The sequence below is a fragment of the Meriones unguiculatus genome, chromosome 11 (genome assembly GCF_030254825.1).
Source record: "Meriones unguiculatus strain TT.TT164.6M chromosome 11, Bangor_MerUng_6.1, whole genome shotgun sequence".
Lineage (NCBI taxonomy): Eukaryota > Metazoa > Chordata > Mammalia > Rodentia > Muridae > Meriones > Meriones unguiculatus.
Genome location: NC_083359.1, coordinates 12238178 through 12256757, shown reverse-complemented (window position 1 = coordinate 12256757; position 18580 = coordinate 12238178). Strand labels below are relative to the sequence as shown.

The following is an 18580-nucleotide window of genomic DNA, read 5'->3' as shown; positions in this document are numbered from 1 at the left end:
GCATGGGTGATGCTCAGAGTGGGGATAAGCCACAGTGCAGACAGTTTGTAGTGTGGGGGATGCAGAGCACACTGAGAGGAGAACATGCTCCGAGCAGAGGTGGCCAGACTGACCTTTAAAAGCGGCAGCCCCTGAGGAGGGCGGGCCCCGGGTGGGACCACAGCGGTACTCCCCTTGGTCTTCAGTCCTGAAGCCCTTGATCACCAGCATCCGCCGCCGACCCTGAGAGAGGACCTCAAAGTGCCCACTGGGCTGGATGCGTTCTGTTCCCTTGTGCCAGACGACCTCGCCAGCATCAGCTGCCACTTCCATCTCCAGACACAGGTCCTCACCAACTACTGCCTGTCGTGTCTCTGGGTATGGGGCTGGGGCTGGGACTGGGGTTGGGGTTGGGGCTGGGGTTGGGGTTGGGGCCGGGGTTGGGGTTGGGGCCGGGGTTGGGGTTGGGGTTGGGGCTGGGGTTGGGGTTAGGACTGGGACTGGGGCAGGTTTGGGTTCCGTTGACTCTGCTGAAGAACAGTGTCCACAGAGGATAGGCCACATCAGCCAAGGTCACTGCCCCAGCCTACGGGGCTCCCTCCCTCTAGCTTGCATAGCTGCACACTGTCTTGGACTGAGAGTAGTAACCCACCTATCTTCACCATCTGGGGCAGATGTACAGGCTCCCCAGTGCCTGCTGGACCCACGGCTGCCACTCGGAAGCGGTAGGTCTCCCCAGGGACCAGGCCGTCCACCACACACTCTGGCCCAGGTACCAACTCATGGCACAACTTCCACTGGCCTGTGGATGCCTCTTTCATCTCTACACGGTAACCACACAGACCGCCGCCGCCATCACTCAGGGGAGCCACCCAGGATAGGGTCACAGAGTGGCCACTACGAGCCACCACTTCGGCGTCTTCAGGGGGGTCAGGGAGGGCTGCACAGGAGAGGGCAGATTAGCACACACAGTGGGACCTGAAGTGCTTCCAGCAGTTTCTGGGCTCCAGTACTAGACCTGGCATACATTTGGGGATGAACTCCCTTATGAGTCCTCCAGACCCTGAACCCAATGGCTCAGACTGGTTTGGGGAGCAAGAAATGCTGCTGAAGCCTCCACAGGTTGTCGTTTGTGCATCTTGGCACCCACCAGTGTGGGCAGCCAACTGGGACTGGAGGACCTCATTCCTCTAGACCCTTCCCTGAAGAGCTGGGCTTAAGGGGAAAGACTAAGATCTCAAGGGACTCTGGACTTGGGGGGGGTGCTAACGGATGAATGAGAATGGGCATCTCTAGCCAGGCACCTCTCAGACCTGCATCATCAGGGGCTACCAAAGACACTATCCTCAGGCTCTTGAGGTCTAATGGAACCAAACAGAATCCAGCTCTGGACAGTCGCCATCTGAGTTGAAGTGGGGGGGGCAGGGAGGTGAGGAGGTGGGGTTTGAGTGTGCCCCAGACCCAAACTGTAGGGAAGGAACCACTCACCCAACACAGAGAGGCGTGCGGAGGCCACGGCATCACGGGCCGCAAACGTGACCTCTCCTCTGTGTTGGGGCTGGGCGTTGTTCAGTATCAGGGCATGGTGACTGCCGTCTGCGGTGACTGTCCAGTCAGCATCATCAGGTTGGATGGCAGCCCCATTGATGTACCAAGTAGCCTCACCCACAGGCACAGCCTCACTTAGTGTGCAAGTGAAGCGGACCTTCATACCGGCTCTCACAGAAGCATCTTGTGGGGGCTCTAGGACCTCCAAGCGCCAGCCTGTGGGGAGCAGGATGGGTGAGTATTTGCAAGGTGGGGGGCTCCAGAGGGGAATGCAAGGCCCCTGGCCCTTACAAAGCCCCCACCACCTCAACTTAGCCTCAAGTTGGAGGTGTCTCAGAGTGACAATTCACCTGACTGCTGGCCGGGAAAGGCCTCGTGTTGGGGAGTCTAGAAGGCCAACCATCCTCTCCTGCAGGCCTCCTCGTAATTCCCTGGTAATTGCTAGGGCCTCTAATGGGAAAGCCCTCGGAGATTTCAGGAAGGCCAATCGGGAAGGTGTCTTGGAGACTTCCTTCTTCCCCTCCCTATTTTATGTCCCTCTCCCCCAGCCCACTGTCTCTAAGCTCCTGTAGACCAATGAGGTCCAGCCCCCTATAGGCAGATCTGGAGATACCCACTAACTCTTCCAGCCAGGAAGAGCCCTTGTCAGACGGCAGGCCTAGAGATACCACCCTTCTCACTGCCGTCTCCACTCCTGAAGAGTGGCCATTCCCAGCTGCCAATAGACTCTCACTCTGGAAATGACTCTCCACATGTGGCTGTCATGCCAGACCTCAGTCCTTTGGTCCTACTGAGTTCCGAGTGTGGGAGGTAGGAGGAACTCAGACCCAGCGCTCTTCCCTCCCCGAACAGCCTTTGATGGGGGGACCTCAGAGGACAGCTTCTCACAGGACCCCTTCACCACCACCTCTGCTCACAGCTCAGCACCCCTTCCCCCACCCCCATGGAAGAGTCTCATCCCCTTGGCCCAGCCACATCCTCCCTCAGCTTGGCACCTCTCACAGTGAGGAATGCAGACGTGACCACATCCCCCGCCAGGAAGGTCACTCGGCAGCTGTCCTGTGGCTTCAGGTTTTTGAGCAGCAGCAGGTGCCGCAGCCCCTCCTCAAAGTAGACCACCTCCACGTTTTCCGAGGTGTGCACAGGCTCGTCGTCCAAAAGCCAGGTGTGGGCAGCCACCTCAGGCTGGGACAGCTGGCACTCGAACAGAGCTTCACCACCCTCCAAGGCATCAACGTTCTCCAGGCCACGCACCACAGTGTTCTTAGCTGTGGAGGAAAGCGGGGTTTGGGGTTTCATGCCTCCAGTGATTCCTCACTGCTGTCTCTTACAAGAACCTCCCAAAACTACAGAGGGACCAACAGAACAGGTTCCCCGCAGCCCCCACAAAGGGTGGCACTCAGGGAGGGCCCACTAGACGAGGCGTGGTGGCCCAGCCCACACAGCCATCACCCTGTCCACATTAGCAGTGGGCTCCACATAGCTGAGGGCCATCCTGTCCCTCGCAGGTGAGGAACCTCACAGGTGCTCACAGACCCAGACTCAAGCCCGCTGCCGATGCAGAGCTGTGTTTCCCACAATGGTGCCCAAAGCCTCAAGATGTGGGCCAAACCCTTTCCTCAAGTCCCCTAAGCAGCGCCACTAGGCCTGTGCTCACACCTGGCATGGTTTCTCCGAATCTGTGAACTAGAGACCTCCTAAGTCCATACCCCTCCTTTCTCCCCTCTTGCCAGTTATATTAGCCACTTTCTCACAGGAGCCACAAGCTCATGAGACTGCGCCCTAACCTAGAGAGCGCTCTGTGTCATCACCCATACAGATATTCTCCGTGGATAGGTCACCTGCTGGCGGCCATTGCCTGCATTCCTACCATGATTATACCAGGCCTGCCTGCCAGGTGGCCTCACCTTGCACTTGGAGCAGTGCCACAACTCGAGTGCCCGAGGCCTCACAAGAATAGATGCCGCTGTCACAGGGCAGGGCTGGCCTGAGGGTCAGCCTGGCTACGGTCCAGTCCTGCTCTAGGATGACACGGTGCCCATCTGCGCACACCTCCCGCTCGTTCATCTTCCACGTGGCCTGCACGGGCCTCGAGTACTGGCAGAGGAGCTCGGCCGAGCCGCCCTCCTCCACCACCAGGTCCTGCATGGCACTCACCACCTCCACTGTGGGATCTGTCGGCCAACATCCCAGAGATGCGTCAGCCCCTGGGGCGGCGCCACGTGGCCCACCCACCTTCCACTGTCCGTGTTAGAAGCTTCGGCGGCTGCAAGCGTGGCGGTGTGGTGGGCAATGGCTTAGCAACAGGTGCCTGGCATGTGGCCAGGAAGGGGACCCCTCACGGCTGCCCAAGAGCCCTATTTACCAGACATGCCTCATTCCGCTCAGGGCAGAGGACATTGCCGGGCTGCCTGTCCAGGCTGGACCCCTCTAGCCCAAGGTGAACACACAGGTCGCACCTTAAACACACCTGGGCCCCGGATCCTGGACGTCTGAAGCTGCAGCCCGTCTTGCCCTTCTCCAGGAGCCTAAGGATGCTTGCTGACACCCTTGGGTCCCATCCCATCCCTACCTACTCAACCAACATCTGTTCATCCTGGATCTGGGAGGCTTACGGGAGGCCATAGGCAAAGGCACGGGGTGAAAGACTAGGAGTGAACTGTTTGGAGTCCCTGGAAGGCTGCTGTCTTCCGTGTCCATGCAACTCTTCCCGAGAAGGGTGCCCGTGGGAAGAGAAGCAGGTGTGCTCAGGGGCAAACCAGAACCAAAAACCGGTGGCTTCTCCATCAGGAGCCCAGCCTTTCTGGCTGGGATGTCTAGCCAGTAGGATGGCAAACAAGGCTCAGCGTGTGCAGGTCCCCCACTGCGAATGTGCAGGCCGGACTCCAACTAAACAGTTCACAAAGACTAAACTTCCCACTCAGGAAATGAGTGGGCGCCCACCCTCTGCCCACATGACGCTCTCCTGGGTAGATGTCAGGCATGGAGCAATGCGTGCTCTATGCCCTTGGGGTCGGTACCTGACACTCCTCAGTTCCCCAGGACCCTGCAGGAAGCGTGCGGGGACGGCAAGGGCAGAAGCACCAGCACGGGGAGGTTCCCATTGGCCAATACCTTTGACCAATAACTTGGCTGTGGAGACCAGGGGCCCTGTGCGGAAGGTGATGGTGCCTGAGTCGGCCACCCCCAGGCCCGAGAGCGTGAGGGAGTGAACAGTCCCCTCTCGCACAGTGATGGCGCTCTCGGGGCTGTTCTGAAGCAGGGTGCCATCCAGCCACCAGCGGGCCTCCGGCCCACCCGCACGAGACACCTCACAGGAGAACGTGGCCACCTCCCCCGCGAAGACGTCCACGTTCTGCAAGCCACGTACCAGGCACAGTGCTGCCTCTGTGCGAGAGGGCGAGAAGGAAGTCTGGGCTGGGGCTCCCTGGGGTCTCCAGGTGAGGGCAACCCTCAGGGGCACTGGTGTGAGACTGTGAACCAAGAGCCCGATTGCTCACAGCCAGATTGCTCTCTGTCTTTCTTTATTTTTATTTTTTGTTATCTATCTATCTATCTATCTATCTATCTATCTATCTATCTATCTATTAAATATAAAAATGCTCTGTCTGCACATACAGCCTGCCTGCCAAGAAGAGGGCACCAGATCTCATTATAGAGGGTCATGAGCCGCCATGTGGTTGCCGGGAATTGAACTCAGAGCCAGTGTTCTTAACCTCTGAGCCATCTCACCAGCCCCCTCTGTCCTGGTTTCTAGCACAGAACTTTGTGAATGTCACAAGTGCTGTTTCTCACAGCAAACTCCTATTGCTCTCACCAGAGGCTCTGCTAATAAGGTGCCAGCTTCAGGAAGGGGCTCGTCACCAGGAAGACAGAGTGACAAGAGGGTTCAGACATCCAGCCCTACCCACCAGCCTTCAGGGAGAGCAGCAAGACTGGAGATAAATGTAAGCAAATCTGATGGATGCCAAGATTTGGGGTACCAAGGGGATGGAGAGTGATAAGTGGAGGAGAGGAGGGGGTACCACAGCCACCCACACTATGCTCGTCTTTGACTGTTGTTGGCTGGTGTCCTGTGTGACAAACCAGTGACGGTCACTGTTTCGTGGCTCTCAGCTCTCCTGGCAAACTGGTCAAACCCAGGTGGACAGCCTCACTCATACCCACGTAGTTGGCAACTGGCTTTGCTGGTGGAGGGGTCACTTCGGGTCTGAGTCTGTACCCGGTGGGTCTGCACTAACTTTGGGTGGTGTCGGATCTGAATCGAGTTAAAGTGCATCCGGTTGGTGTCTGTTGGAAAATTGTGTGGTGTGTAGGGACCCCAGTGTTCTAGTCAGGTGTCCTGTGTTGTACAGAAGGTAGAAGAGAACACAGCAAGAATGCTGTGGATTTATTAGAATGATCTTGAGACTGACTGATAGGGCCACCTGGAATCTTCTGCGATCAGGCACTACCCAGACCAGAAGGGCGTGGACCAGAGGTCCAGAAATCCACCCCAGCCAGAAACATACCCTAATCCAAGAGAAAAGCGCAGAGGCCATCCCTACGGGGCCCATGGAAAGCATGTGCACTAATGGTATCCCACACACCCTCAGAGCACTGCTGGCTTCATTGACAGGAGGCCAATGACACCTCTCTGGCATCTTTTTCAGAAGGAGTAAAGGATAAACTCCACATTTGGGGCTCTTTCTGGCAGTAGGTGCCTCCTCTAGCCTAGTTTGGGCAGGAAGCAGGCATCCCACGACCTGTTGGTCCAAGCGCATGGGACTCAGTACCAGGAAGTGGCTCTCCATTCCTGGGGGTGTAGAAACAGACAGGAGCACTCTGTCTAGATGTCCTCCAAGATTCTGCCAGCCTTGGAACTCAGGGGCCTTGATTTCTGGGTACACTGCTGCCCCACCACACGGCAGGCTCTAAGCTCAGGAGCCTCATGGAGGCAGATGCTCTCCACCCAGCTGCCCCACATCCCATCCACCTCTTGAATGGACACTTGGAGGAAGCACAGCAGATGGATGGCCCAAGTGCTCCAGGGCATTAATGATTTCATAGCTGACTTTCCCATGCCCTAGGCCAGACAGGAAAAGACCAAGGGTCTTTTCCAACGCTTGCTACCTGGAGCCAGGCAAGGAGGAAGCCAACCCCACCCCTGTCTTTCTCTTATTTCTCTCATTTACCAGATGCCTTTTGGGGGGGCAACTGGCAAGGTCCAGAAGTTTCTGTTGCATTTTTGCTTCTGTCACAGGACGAGTCAGGAATCATTTGTAAAGACATCAGTACCCAGCAAGACAGCGCAGCCCCCAGGATCATCCCAGAGCACTCCTTTAGAGGTCTTTGCACACCATTCCCCTTCTACATCCCTCCTCTGGCACAGGTTCCTAAGCTGGTCCATAACAAAGCTACCTGGACACTCATTCCCCCTAAGATTGCACAACGCTGTAGGTGACTCAGCTCTCCCAGAAGGGAGCATCCAGCCTAGGGCAGTCCTGAAGCACAACCTGCAGTTTCCCAGTAAACACAGGCCCTTTCTGCCCTGTCCCTACTCAAGACAACCATGAAATTCTCCAGCAGTCAACGTAAAGGCATTGGCACTTGGCAGCCTTTCTCAGCCTCACGGGCCATAGAACTGACCTCTAAAGTTCCAGAGGAACATGGGATTCAGAAAACGCTCTGTTCTCCATATCTAGCTCCCCCTAGCAGACCGAGGACATAATGGCAGAACTCAAACCCATCCTGAGATCCTAGACATGAAGAGTAGAGACCTGAAGTTTCATCTAATGGTGAATAGATGGTTGGATGGCAAATAGGTGCCTGAAAAGATGGGTAAATGAATGGATGGATGGTGGGCAGATGGATGAAAGGCTGGATGATAGCAGATTAATGGGTGTATAGATGGGAGATGGATGAATGGATGATGGATGATAAATGGACAGGAGGTAGATGGATGGGCAAATCATGAGTAGCTAGATAAATGGGAAGCATGATATAAAAGATGGATGATAGATGAGTGGAAGATTGATGAAGAATGGGCTTAGGTGGGTAACAAATGGTGACTCTAAATGGATGGATGCATGCATGGGAGATGGGTGGAAGATAAATCAGTAAGCAGGTAGATGATGGAGGGGCCAATGGGATCACATTGAGAACAGGGCTAGGGCAGAACAGGAAGTCTGCTCAAATCAAGTTCTGTAGGGTAGGCTTGTTCTGGGGACAGGTCTACTCTAAATTGAAGATTCCTAAAGTCCTGTCTACATGCTGGGACCACATTGATCTGCATGCCAGGGCCAAATCCATACATGTGTCATAAGTATGTGGTTGTACCCACATCTCTAAGCCTTTTGAGTAACTAAATGTACATCAACATGGACATACCTATATGTGTGCAAGGACCTAACCCAGAGGGTTGGCCCCTGTCTCTCTCTACTCAAGGCCATGTTAGCCAGACTCTTTAGCTCTTTCAAAGAGCTAAAGAGCAGTGGCAATTCTGGCCTGAGATACTACATACTGGAAATTTGCCATCCCCAGTGCAAAAATCACTGCTAGGAGTCTTGGGCTTCCGAGCCACCAGGAACAGTGGCAGTGCTAGGAGACAAAAGACATCCACTGGCAGAGGCTGGATGTAGGACAGGGATGCCCACCTGTGACCTTCAGCTGGGCCTCTGAGGAGCATGAGCCCACTTGGAGAGTGATGGTTCCAGCATCCTCGAGGGTCACCTGAGGAGGCAGGAGGAAGATGCTTGGCCTTGTACCCCATCCTGACCAAAAGGGGCCAATCCGCCTCCCCAGCCCCCAGGAATAGGGGCTTGTCACCTCCCCAGCCCAATGTCCTGGAGGAGGCCATCCCTACTGGACTCGGAACCTTCTGTGTGCAGTTAGAAGCAGAACCTCACCTTGTGCAGTGTGAGCAGGTGGAGCGTGCCCTGCTCCACAGTGATGTCATTCATCTCATTGCACTGCAAGGGAACCCCACCCAAAGCCCAGCGAGCCTCCTGGGCCGGGGCCCTGGACAGCCGGCACCAGAAGTGAGCATCCTGGCCCTCGCGGAGCTGCACATCCTTCAGGGGTTCCAGGACGGTCACCTCAGGGACTAGACATGGGAAACGTGGCCATCAGCCTCTGCACCTGGGACGCTCCCTTGAATGGCAGAGCTCCCACATCACAGAAACCGCATGATGCCTCAACCCAACACCTGAGAGCGAAGCCATGGGGCACACTATCCACCCCCTTCTCCAGATCTATATAGAGGACACACCCCGGGCTCTGGCCCACAGAGAATCTAGAGGTGACCTAGGACTTAGAGTGGCACAGTCTACAGAATCTCTGAGATAAAGCAGGTAGGTTCTGAGCACCAATACCATGCATGTGAGCTTCTGGGAAGCCCACAGCTGGGAAGATCCAGCTGTGCAATTACCAGCCCATAGGTCCTCCTCCTCCCTACCAGAGCCTCAGCCCCCAAAGAGTGTCTATGTATCTATGTATCTATGTATCTATGTATCTATCTATCTATCTATGATCCCCTAAGTGGCCTGAGCCTGAACGTTCCCCTCCCAGGAGAGGGAAGGCCAGGCCCACCGAAGTCAGATACCTCGGACTGCGAGCTGAGCAGAAGATGAATGGCTGCCCACATGGAAGGAGACGGTGCCAGCATCCTCCGGAGTCACACCCTTCAGTTGGAGCACGTGAGTACAACCGTCTCCAAGAACAGCCACCTCCGTCACTTCATTGCTCTGCAATGGCAGACCCTGAAGACGCCACTGCACATCTCTGGCTCCTGCCTGCGACACCTTACATGTGAACTCTGCATCCTCATCGGCTTGCACCTCCGTGTCCACCAGTCCCCGCACAATGGTCACCTCAGGCTCTGGGGGGGGGGAGGGGACAGAGGAGAGAGGCTCTTTATCAGCCTGGGCCCTCTTCTCTTCTTGAAAGCCTCCCTTGACACGCCATTGCTCTTCTGCTACCCTGCTGGGCTCGGAGGCATGGAAGCTGAAATGCGGCACTTGCTTCCCTACAGTCCAAGAGGAAAGCGGTTACACAGGGCGAGGGCTTGGGCTTGATACCGCTGCCAGCCCTATCCCGGCTAGGTCACCATGAGGCGAAACTTTCTATAGGAATAGGTAAGGATACAGAGAATGCCACAAAGGCCAGCAATGCTGAACTACCTGCTGGCTGGGGAAAAGGAGGCAGGGCAGCCTTTGGGGGCTGAGGTCTGTCCTGGCTGCTAAGGCCCTTCAATTGAAGAATTGGAACTGGAAGTAGTGTAGGAATGAGGGGTGAGAACTGTGGCATGAAGGTCCTTTCCCCAGTGTAAGCTGTACCCAGGAGAGCCCTAGGGGCTGGGTGTGGCAACAAGGGTTCAAACTCTCCTCCTGGAGTCTATCTACTCACCTTTGACTCTGAGAGAGGCCAAGGTCTTCTGGCCCCCCACCACACAGGCATATTCGCCGGTGTCCTTGGCCTCCAGCCCATGGATCAGCAGCTCACACATAGCCCCTTGGCACCGCATCTCATACTTGGGGCTGACATGCAGCTCCACGCCCTCCTTGAGCCACTGCACTGCAGCCCCTGGCTCAGCCTCGCTCAGTTGACAGCACAGTCGGGCCATGCCCCCTGCTTCCTGCTCTGTGCTCTGCAGGCCAGTCTTGAACTTGGGCTTGGGAGCTGAGGGCCATCAAAAAATATTCAGACACAGGTTCCGTCTCCCTGACTGACCGAATGACGTCTCCTGCTCTTCGGAGGAGCAGGAGGGGTGGGACTGGGACACACACACAGCTCACCTCGGACCGAGAGCTTGGCGATGCTCTGCATGGGGCCCGCATCGCACGTGTATTCGCCAGCATCCTCTTGCTCCACCCCTCGGACCAGCAGCTCAGCAGTTGTGCCCTCCTGTACCATCTGATACTTGGCACAAGGGAAGAGCTGCAGGGAGCCCTTGCGCCACTCCACACTCGCAGCCGCCCGGCTCAGCTCACAGCGCAGGTGGGCCGTGGTCCCCTCATCGACTTCCTGGGCCTGCAGCTCCCTGAGGAACCGCACAGGGGCAGCTGCAAGGTTGAGGAAGAGCATAAGAGCAGGTCCTGAGTCACCAAGGGTGCTGCAGTCAAGGTGTTACCCTCTCACAGGTCCCTGGTCAAGATCCAAAGGCCACTACTGCAGGGAAGAACTGGGGAGCTGCATATGGCAGTGAAAGGGGTTAATGTCCCTGGCTGTGAAGCTGCCAGGGAAGGGAGAGTACATGAGGAGATATCGCTGAGGGGTCACAGAGGACCAAACCAGCTAAGGTCATGAGGGTCCCTGCAGTGAGAGCATAATATAATATAACATAACACAATACAATACAATACAATATAATACAATGACAGGAAGAACTATGGAACAGGTATGGAATGTGACAGAGAACACAAGAAGACTTATGCCACCTGGCAGGATAGTGAGGAAGCTACCATAGAAGGGAAAACACGTGGCAGTGGGTCCCTGAACAATGACAGGATGAAGGATGGACTCAGGAGAGCCTCGGGGGTCCAGCCACCGGTGAGGAAGGCAGACCCCGGGGCCACCAATTTGAGTGAGTTCTCCTGGCTGGGACTTCAAGAAGGGCTGCAACTGTGAGGGCCACAGCCTGAAAGCTGTACCCCACACAGCCATACCCTGGCACTGGCGTCCACCAGGCGCGGACACCCACCTGTGACCATGAGCGTGGCACTCGTGGTCTGAGAGCCGCAGGTGCAGCTGTACTCGCCGGCATCCTCGCGGCACACATCCCTGAGCAGCAGCTCTGCCACTCGCCCCTGCTGCCGGGACTCTCGGCGCACGTCGGCCTGCAGCTCCAGGCCGCCCTTGCTCCAGACCACAGCAGCACCGAGGACGGACAGCTCACACTGCAGGCTGGCCGTGGAACCTTCTTCTGCTTGCAGGTTCTGCAGTGGCTTCTGGAACACCACCTGTGGGGCTATGAGGAGATGAGAGGCTAGCAGACTCAACTCAAGGTACTTGCCTCTGGGTACCCTAAGGCAGCCAGACGGGATGAGGCCAAGCTTCTCTACAGTCCTGGGGTTGATGAAGGATGGGGACATGGGTCTAGGTGGGCTTCAGGGTAGGGAAGAGAGCTGGTGAGGAGGTGGGAAAGGACTCAAGATCTGACCCTGGGTGCTTGCCTCCTACTTAGACAATCTAGTCCCCTGTGGGGCTATATCCAAAGGACCCAGGGAGTCACTCAACATCAGAATCAACTCTAGTCATGTCCCCATAGACGCAGAACCCAGAAAACAGCTCTTTTCTCCAAGACCACAGCCTCGGACCATAGAGACCTTCGAGCATAGCCTTGCTCTTCCAAGGCTGCTGGAATGGTCTTATCCCTCTGATATTAGGGCACAGTGTGTCCTATAGATCCCAGGAAACAGCCAGAGCCCTCAAGATCAGGCACAGTTCTGTTCTCCATGTTCTAGAAAAGCCATTGGCTTCACAGAGCCATGCTAGAAACCTGTCCCCATTCTGGAGGGTACAGGATCCACTAAGAGACCCACCTGTCCTCTCTGGACATCCAACTTACCCTAGCAAAAGAGAATATTTGGCTAAGCATGACACACAGAAGCTGCAACATGGATGACAAAGGGTAGAATATCTGGGAACATGACGGGAGGGGCAGGGATTTGGCCCCAAAGGGTGACTGGCAGTGTGAGAGCATCGGGGGTGAGGAATAGACACCCTGGAGAGCGCTGTGGCTGAGACCAGAGAAGACAAATACAGAATTACAGAAAAAGATGAACAAGGCAGTCCTGGGGAGAGGTAGAGGGGACAGGTAGATACAGAGCAAGAACAGGAGTCCAAAACCACTCCTGTGGCTACAGGAGGCATTTACCCACGATGTTCAGCGTAGCCGAGGTCTTCTCCTGCCCACACGCGCACGAGTATTCTCCAGCATCTTCCACGGTCAGTTCACGGATCTCCAGCTCACACACAGCCCCATCCTGCCTCAGGCTGTACCTGTCCCCATTTCTCAGGACCTCAGACCCCTTCCTCCACACCACAGGGGCAGCCTTGCTTAGCGTACACCGCATCGTGATGGCTGAGCCTTCCATGGCCTCTTGGCTTCTCAACTCGTCTGTGAATCTGATCGGAAGGGCTAGGAAGGACCAAGAAGTCACTGAGAACATGACACTGGAAAACCTTGTACACAGGACACGCGACCCACAAAGAACTAAAAACACCATTGAACATAGGTGAAGGAAGGTGTCGATGGTGGATAGGAGGAAACACTCCATGAGGAACAGGAAGGGCAGTGGGATGGATAGACACATGAGAGTATGTGTTCAGCAAGCAGAATGATTCCAGTTACAGGACAGATGGCCACTGGGTCACTACAGTAGCTGTGCTATATGTGGAGTCACTTATGAGACAACATGGAGACAGCAAGCCTCAGGTTCAGGTGGCCACAGGTGATCTTTACCCTTGACACTCAGCATGGCCGAGGTCTTCTCCTGCCCACACACGCACGAGTACTCCCCAGCATCTTCCACAGCCAGGCCACCGATCTGCAGCTCACACACAGCCCCATCCTGTCTCAGGCTGTGTCTGTCCCCATCTCTCAGGCTCTCAGAGCCCTTCCTCCACTCCACAGGGGCAGCCTTGCTCAGCCGGCACCTCAAAGTGAGCGTGGTGCCTTCCGTGGCCTCCTGGCTCCTCAGGTCTTCTATGAATCTGGAGGGCAGGGCTGGGAAGGACCAAGCAGTCACTGAGAACGTGGGACTCTGAAGGACATGGTGCACAGAACATGGAACACACAAGGAGACACACATTCTGATGAAGGATTTGACAGGACCAGTGAGCCAGGGAACCGATAAGAGGAAGCAAGAAACCAGGGGGGTTCAGAATGGGCAGTGGGGTGGAAATGAACATCAGAACATGTCCTGGAGTATAGGAACTAGTGATGAAGATGTCCCGATGGCCCTAGTTACAGGACAGATGGCCACAGGTCACCACAGCTGCTTTGCCACATATGGAGAACAGACATAGCATGGAGATAACATGGAGACAGCAAGCCTCAGGTTCAGGTGGCAAAGGTGATCTTTACCCTTGACGCTCAGCGTGGCCGAGGTCTTCTCCTGCCCACACACGCATGAGTATTCTCCAGCATCTTCCACAGCCACGTCACAGATCTGCAGCTCACACACAGCCTTATTCTGTCTCAGACTAGCTCTGTCTCCATCTTGGAGGATCTTTGCTCCCTTCCTCCACTCCACTGGGGCTTCTTTGCTCAGCTGGCACCTCAGAGTGACCACGGTCCCTTCTGTAGCCTCTTCATTCTTCAGACCCTCCGTGAACTTGGGGGGCAGGGCTAGGGGGTCAGAAAGACACACGCACCATCATCCCACTTGATCAAGTGGAAGACAGGACATGGGTCACACAGAGAAGACACACAACTCAGCCTACGGGTACATGTGGATACACTGAGAACATGGTGTGGCGTTCCTCAGGCCTTACACTTCATATGAGCCTGGCATGCAGGCCAAAGACAGTCAGAACCACAAGGAGAGCCTCAGATTTCCTAGAGAATGCTAGCGTTCAGGACACGACAGTGAAGACAAGAGACACAGGATCCGACAACATAAAGCCCACAGCAGCACAAGGCAGTGGGGAAGCTGCTGCAGATGCTGTTGTCTTCTGGGTAACACAACCCAGGAAGCAGGACTGGATCCCACGAAGTGCCGGACCGATGTTCATGCTTGGGCACCATCACACAGATCTACCTAGCCAGCTGTGGTCTTTACCCCTGATAGTCAGCAGGGCTGTGGTCTTTTCCTTCCCACACACGCAGGAGTATTCGCCAGCGTCTGACATGGTCAGACCATGGATTTGCAGCTCACACATGGCCCCTGTTTGCAGCAGCTTGTATCTGTCGCCATCTCTAAGGGTCTCTGTTTCCTTCTTCCACTCCACAGAGGCCTTTTTGCTGAGCTGACATTGCAGAGTGGCTGTGGACCCTTCCATGACCTCCTTGGACTTCAGCTCTTCGATGAATCGTGTGGGCAGGGCTAGGAAGGATCAGATGGACAAAAGCCATCAAACTCTATGAAGGTTTTGACAGCCATTATCTGAGTATCCAGGAAGGAAGCAGAAGAGCTGAAGATCATGGGAAGAGGCAGATCACAGTGTGTGAACTGAGGTTCCTGTGCTGTGCCACTGAGATGCAGGTTCAGTGGAGGTTGGGTACCATTCCAGACTCATCTTCTCAGTGGCATCTTGTCCTTTCTATGCTCTCTCATCACTTGGAGACATGTCATGTATTTGGGATCAAGCCATGCATGTGAAGATGTTTCTCAACTGACCTCTGTTGCAGGCATTTCTCAAATGGGATGCCTTTGCACAGGGCCTCCAACCCAGCACTGTCCATGCCTGGACACGCCCTTGCTGCTCATATAAGGCCCTATTTCCTCCACATCATAGTCTTGTCCCAACACTACTAGTTTCGCCCTCCATCCATTGGTGTCACCTCCCTGGCTCATGTCTCCTGGTCCCTGATACGCTGCACCTGGGGTTTCCTAGGCATGCCTTTGAGCCCTGGGGTTCTGCTGTCCTTCCCACTGACTGATCAGAGTTCACCCTGGTTACACTGGAAACTGGAAGCAACCCCTTCTAGTGTGTATTAAATTTCTAATTAATACAAACTTCAGAAAATAACTGTATTTGGAGATTGGCCTTGGAAGAGGTGGGAAATGCTAAATGAGGTCATGCAGATAAGTGCTTAATCCAATAGGAAGAGTGTCTTTATAAGACATCTGGATACAAACAAATTGCTTGTGTGAAGATTTAGGGCATAATAGCTGCTTGGGAGTGAGCAAGAGTCCTTGGACAGAGCCAACAGTGCCGATGAACTGGTCACAGGCCTCCAGCCTTCAGAACACGAATGAAATTAATTTCCGTTTTAAGAATCCTGATCTCCTGTTCTTTGTGATGTTGACCCAAACAACACAAATTTGAGAATGCTACTGCAACAAACCCCTAAAAATTTGGAGCTGTCTGGTAACTGGTAACAACTTGAGGCTGGATGGCTTTTGAGGTATGCAACTAGAGAAAATCGAGATGATTGGCAAAAGTCTGTTAGTGGAAATACGCATATTAATGCCACATCTGGTCAGGCCTCAGACAGAAATGGGAAAGAGACTAGAAAGAAGGAAGATGACCCCTGTGACCGTCAGTGTCAGTCAAATGGGCCAAATTCTGTTCTAGTCCCTCGTGGGATGCAGAATTTGGAAGCAGTGAAAGTTGACATTTAACTGAGGGGCCTGTAGGCAAAGTATTGAAGATATAGTCTGGTTCCTCCTTTCTGTTTATAGTAAATAAGAGAGAATAGAGAGCTAGATTGAAGAACTAAATAAAATGGAAAAAGCTGAAGATTCAAAGAAGTTACAGCCTACTCATGCTACAGAGAGAGAGAGAAGGTTCTGAAGAGAACTTCAGGATATAGTTAATTGTATCAGCTCAGCAGAAGCCACAGCTAGACAGGAAAGGCTTATGGAGGCTCCTTATGTGAGACTTCAGTGTCACAAAGTAAGGACTTTGAGAACACTGCACCAGTTTAAATACGGTTTAGACTAGAAGAGACAGAGACCAGAGGGAAGAAAGAAGGTTGCCAAGCTTCTGAGACCTAGAAGATGAGCTAGACTATAGAGCCATCCAGCTGCCACATGCATGACCTTTCAAGTAGATGACCATGGCTGGGTGTGGTGGCTCATGCCTGTAATCTCAGAACTTCAGATGCTGAGGAAGGAGATGTCCCACAAGTTTCAGACCAGGCTGCCCCACACTAAGAGTTTCAAGCTAGCCAGGGCTGCAGAGCAAGGCCCTGTCTCAAAAGAGCAGATGAGTTTGAAAAATAAAAAGAAGGTGACTAGGAGAGAGTGGCTAAGAGATCAACAGGGATGTCAGTGCCACCAGGGTCCCCAAGACCATAGGCCTGGAGGTCCTTCCTTGACCCTAGGTCACCTCTACTCAGTGCTGTGAGGGCCAATCTAGAGGACAGGCAGTTAAGCCAGAGAATTCTTCCTCCCTTGAAACCCAGCAGAGTTGCCCTGCTCTTTCAGATTGGTGAGACTCGTATCTACCTCTTCACTTCAATTCCCCCCTTCACTGGTTGAGAATATCTATCATATGCCTATCCCGCCATTGTTCTAGAGCAGTGCTTCTCAACCTTCCCGATGCAGTGACCCTTTAAAACAGCTCTTCCTGTGGTGGCGACCCCCCCAGCCATAAAATGATTCTCGTTGCTACTTCATAACTGTAGTTTTGCTACTGTTATGAATCGCACTGTGAATATCTGATGTGCAGGATATCTGATATGTGAACCCTGGTGAAAGGGCTGTTCAGCCACCGGGCAGAGAAACACTCTTCTAGAAGCATGGTTCTGCCTAGTTCTGTAGCTTCATGGGTGGAGGAGGTTAAATGAGACTCAGAGTGAGTGAAATCTAAAACCTCACACTTAGAAAAGACAGTTGGACATTGGGTTGTGTGAACTGGAAGAATGCATTTGACATGTGGAGAGAACATGGAGTCGAGGAGGCCAGAAGGTGGAATGTTCTAGGCTAGGGGGGTTTGAATGGCATGTCCCCACCCCCACAAGCTCCGACATGTGAATACTTGGTTCCTAGTTGGTGGCAGTGTTTGAGTAGGTTGAGGAGCCGTGGCTTTGCCGGGGTTTGTCATTGAAAGTTTAACGACTTATAAAATTTCTACTTCACTCCTTCTCCTTCATGCTCACAATCCAAGATTTTAGCCCCCGCTTCCTGCTCCTTCTGTCATGCCTGCTGCTTGCTGTCCTATCTCCCTCCCATAATGGACTCTTATCCCTCTAGAACCATAGCCCAAATAAACTCTTTAAGTTGCCTTGGTCATGGCATTTTGTCACAGCAATACAAAACTCACTAAAACATGAACTAAACCGTGCCACCTCCCAACTCATACATTGAAGTTCCAGCTTTCCCAGTACCTCAGGAAGTCCTCTACTTCCAAAAGGAGTACTTAAGTAAATAATTGAGTCAAAATGAGGTCAGGCTAAGCTCAAATCCAAAACAGGTAGTGTGACATACAAAAAAAAAAAAAAAAAAAAAGAAGAAGATTAGGACACAGAGACAAGGAATGACCATGTGAAGACTTGGAGAAGACAGCCATCTTTGGGAAAAACCACACTGCCAATACCTCAGTGGCAGTACTCGGTATATTTCCAGCCTCCAGAACTATGATCAGATTGAGCAGGAGCCCTTTCGAGCCTGGCATTGTCTCAGTTGCAGTTAAGTGCTCTCCCTGAGCTTAGCAGTGTCTGCCTGGCTACCTCCAGACACACACATCGCTGTGCATGTCTGTGAAGGAAGAGACATCTGCTAACTCTGTGCCTGGATCCAAAAGGACCCACAATCTCCACAGACCTTAGCAGGATGCTAGTGGCTCCAGCAGATCTCCTACTGAACACTGATGCAATCTGTTGGTGCCTCCCTTAAAGCTGTATACTATTCTTCCCAGGGGTCCATAACAGGCTCCAGACTAGATTAATCAAGTGTGCTTTGGGGAAATGGATTGCTCAGATATGACTGTGTACATGGCATGATGACACTGAGAAGGGCCCATAGGGAGGACATAGCCTACATGGGAGAGATAGGAGAAAACACATCAGTCAGGCGGCTACAGAGACATTACCATCTACAGTCAGCGTGGCCGAGGTCTTCTCCTGCCCACACACGCACGAGTACTCCCCAGCATCTTCCACAGCCAGGCCACGGATCTGCAGCTCACACATGGCCCCATCCTGTCTCAGGCTGTGTCTGTCCCCATCTCTCAGGCTCTCAGAGCCCTTCCTCCACTCCACAGGGGCAGCCTTGCTCAGCCGGCACCTCAGAGTGACCGTGGTGCCTTCCGTGGCCTCCTGGCTCCTCAGGTCTTCTATGAATCTGGAGGGCAGGGCTGGGAAGGACCAAGCAGTCACTGAGGACATGGCACTGGAGAACACTGCACACAAGACAGAATGACATGCAGAATGACACACTATCACAGGAACACGTGTACACAT

The 18580-nt window shown here is 53.8% G+C and overlaps 1 protein-coding gene across 1 annotated transcript in view; it reads right to left on the bottom strand.

Annotated features, from left to right (window-relative positions):
- The window catches only part of Obscn (obscurin, cytoskeletal calmodulin and titin-interacting RhoGEF), a 135673-nt gene that overhangs the window by 45369 nt on the left and 71724 nt on the right, over nucleotides 1-18580 (bottom strand). The window contains exons 43-57 of the mRNA XM_060363650.1: nucleotides 18211-18474; nucleotides 14292-14555; nucleotides 13595-13858; nucleotides 12971-13234; nucleotides 12383-12646; nucleotides 11207-11473; nucleotides 10302-10568; nucleotides 9913-10185; nucleotides 9110-9385; nucleotides 8415-8611; nucleotides 8163-8238; nucleotides 2523-2795; nucleotides 1468-1743; nucleotides 632-919; nucleotides 114-509 (exon numbers count right to left, since the gene is read on the bottom strand). Coding sequence (XP_060219633.1) covers nucleotides 114-509; nucleotides 632-919; nucleotides 1468-1743; nucleotides 2523-2795; nucleotides 8163-8238; nucleotides 8415-8611; nucleotides 9110-9385; nucleotides 9913-10185; nucleotides 10302-10568; nucleotides 11207-11473; nucleotides 12383-12646; nucleotides 12971-13234; nucleotides 13595-13858; nucleotides 14292-14555; nucleotides 18211-18474 — 3909 coding nt within the window. The remainder of the gene's footprint in view (nucleotides 1-113; nucleotides 510-631; nucleotides 920-1467; nucleotides 1744-2522; nucleotides 2796-8162; nucleotides 8239-8414; nucleotides 8612-9109; nucleotides 9386-9912; nucleotides 10186-10301; nucleotides 10569-11206; nucleotides 11474-12382; nucleotides 12647-12970; nucleotides 13235-13594; nucleotides 13859-14291; nucleotides 14556-18210; nucleotides 18475-18580) is intronic.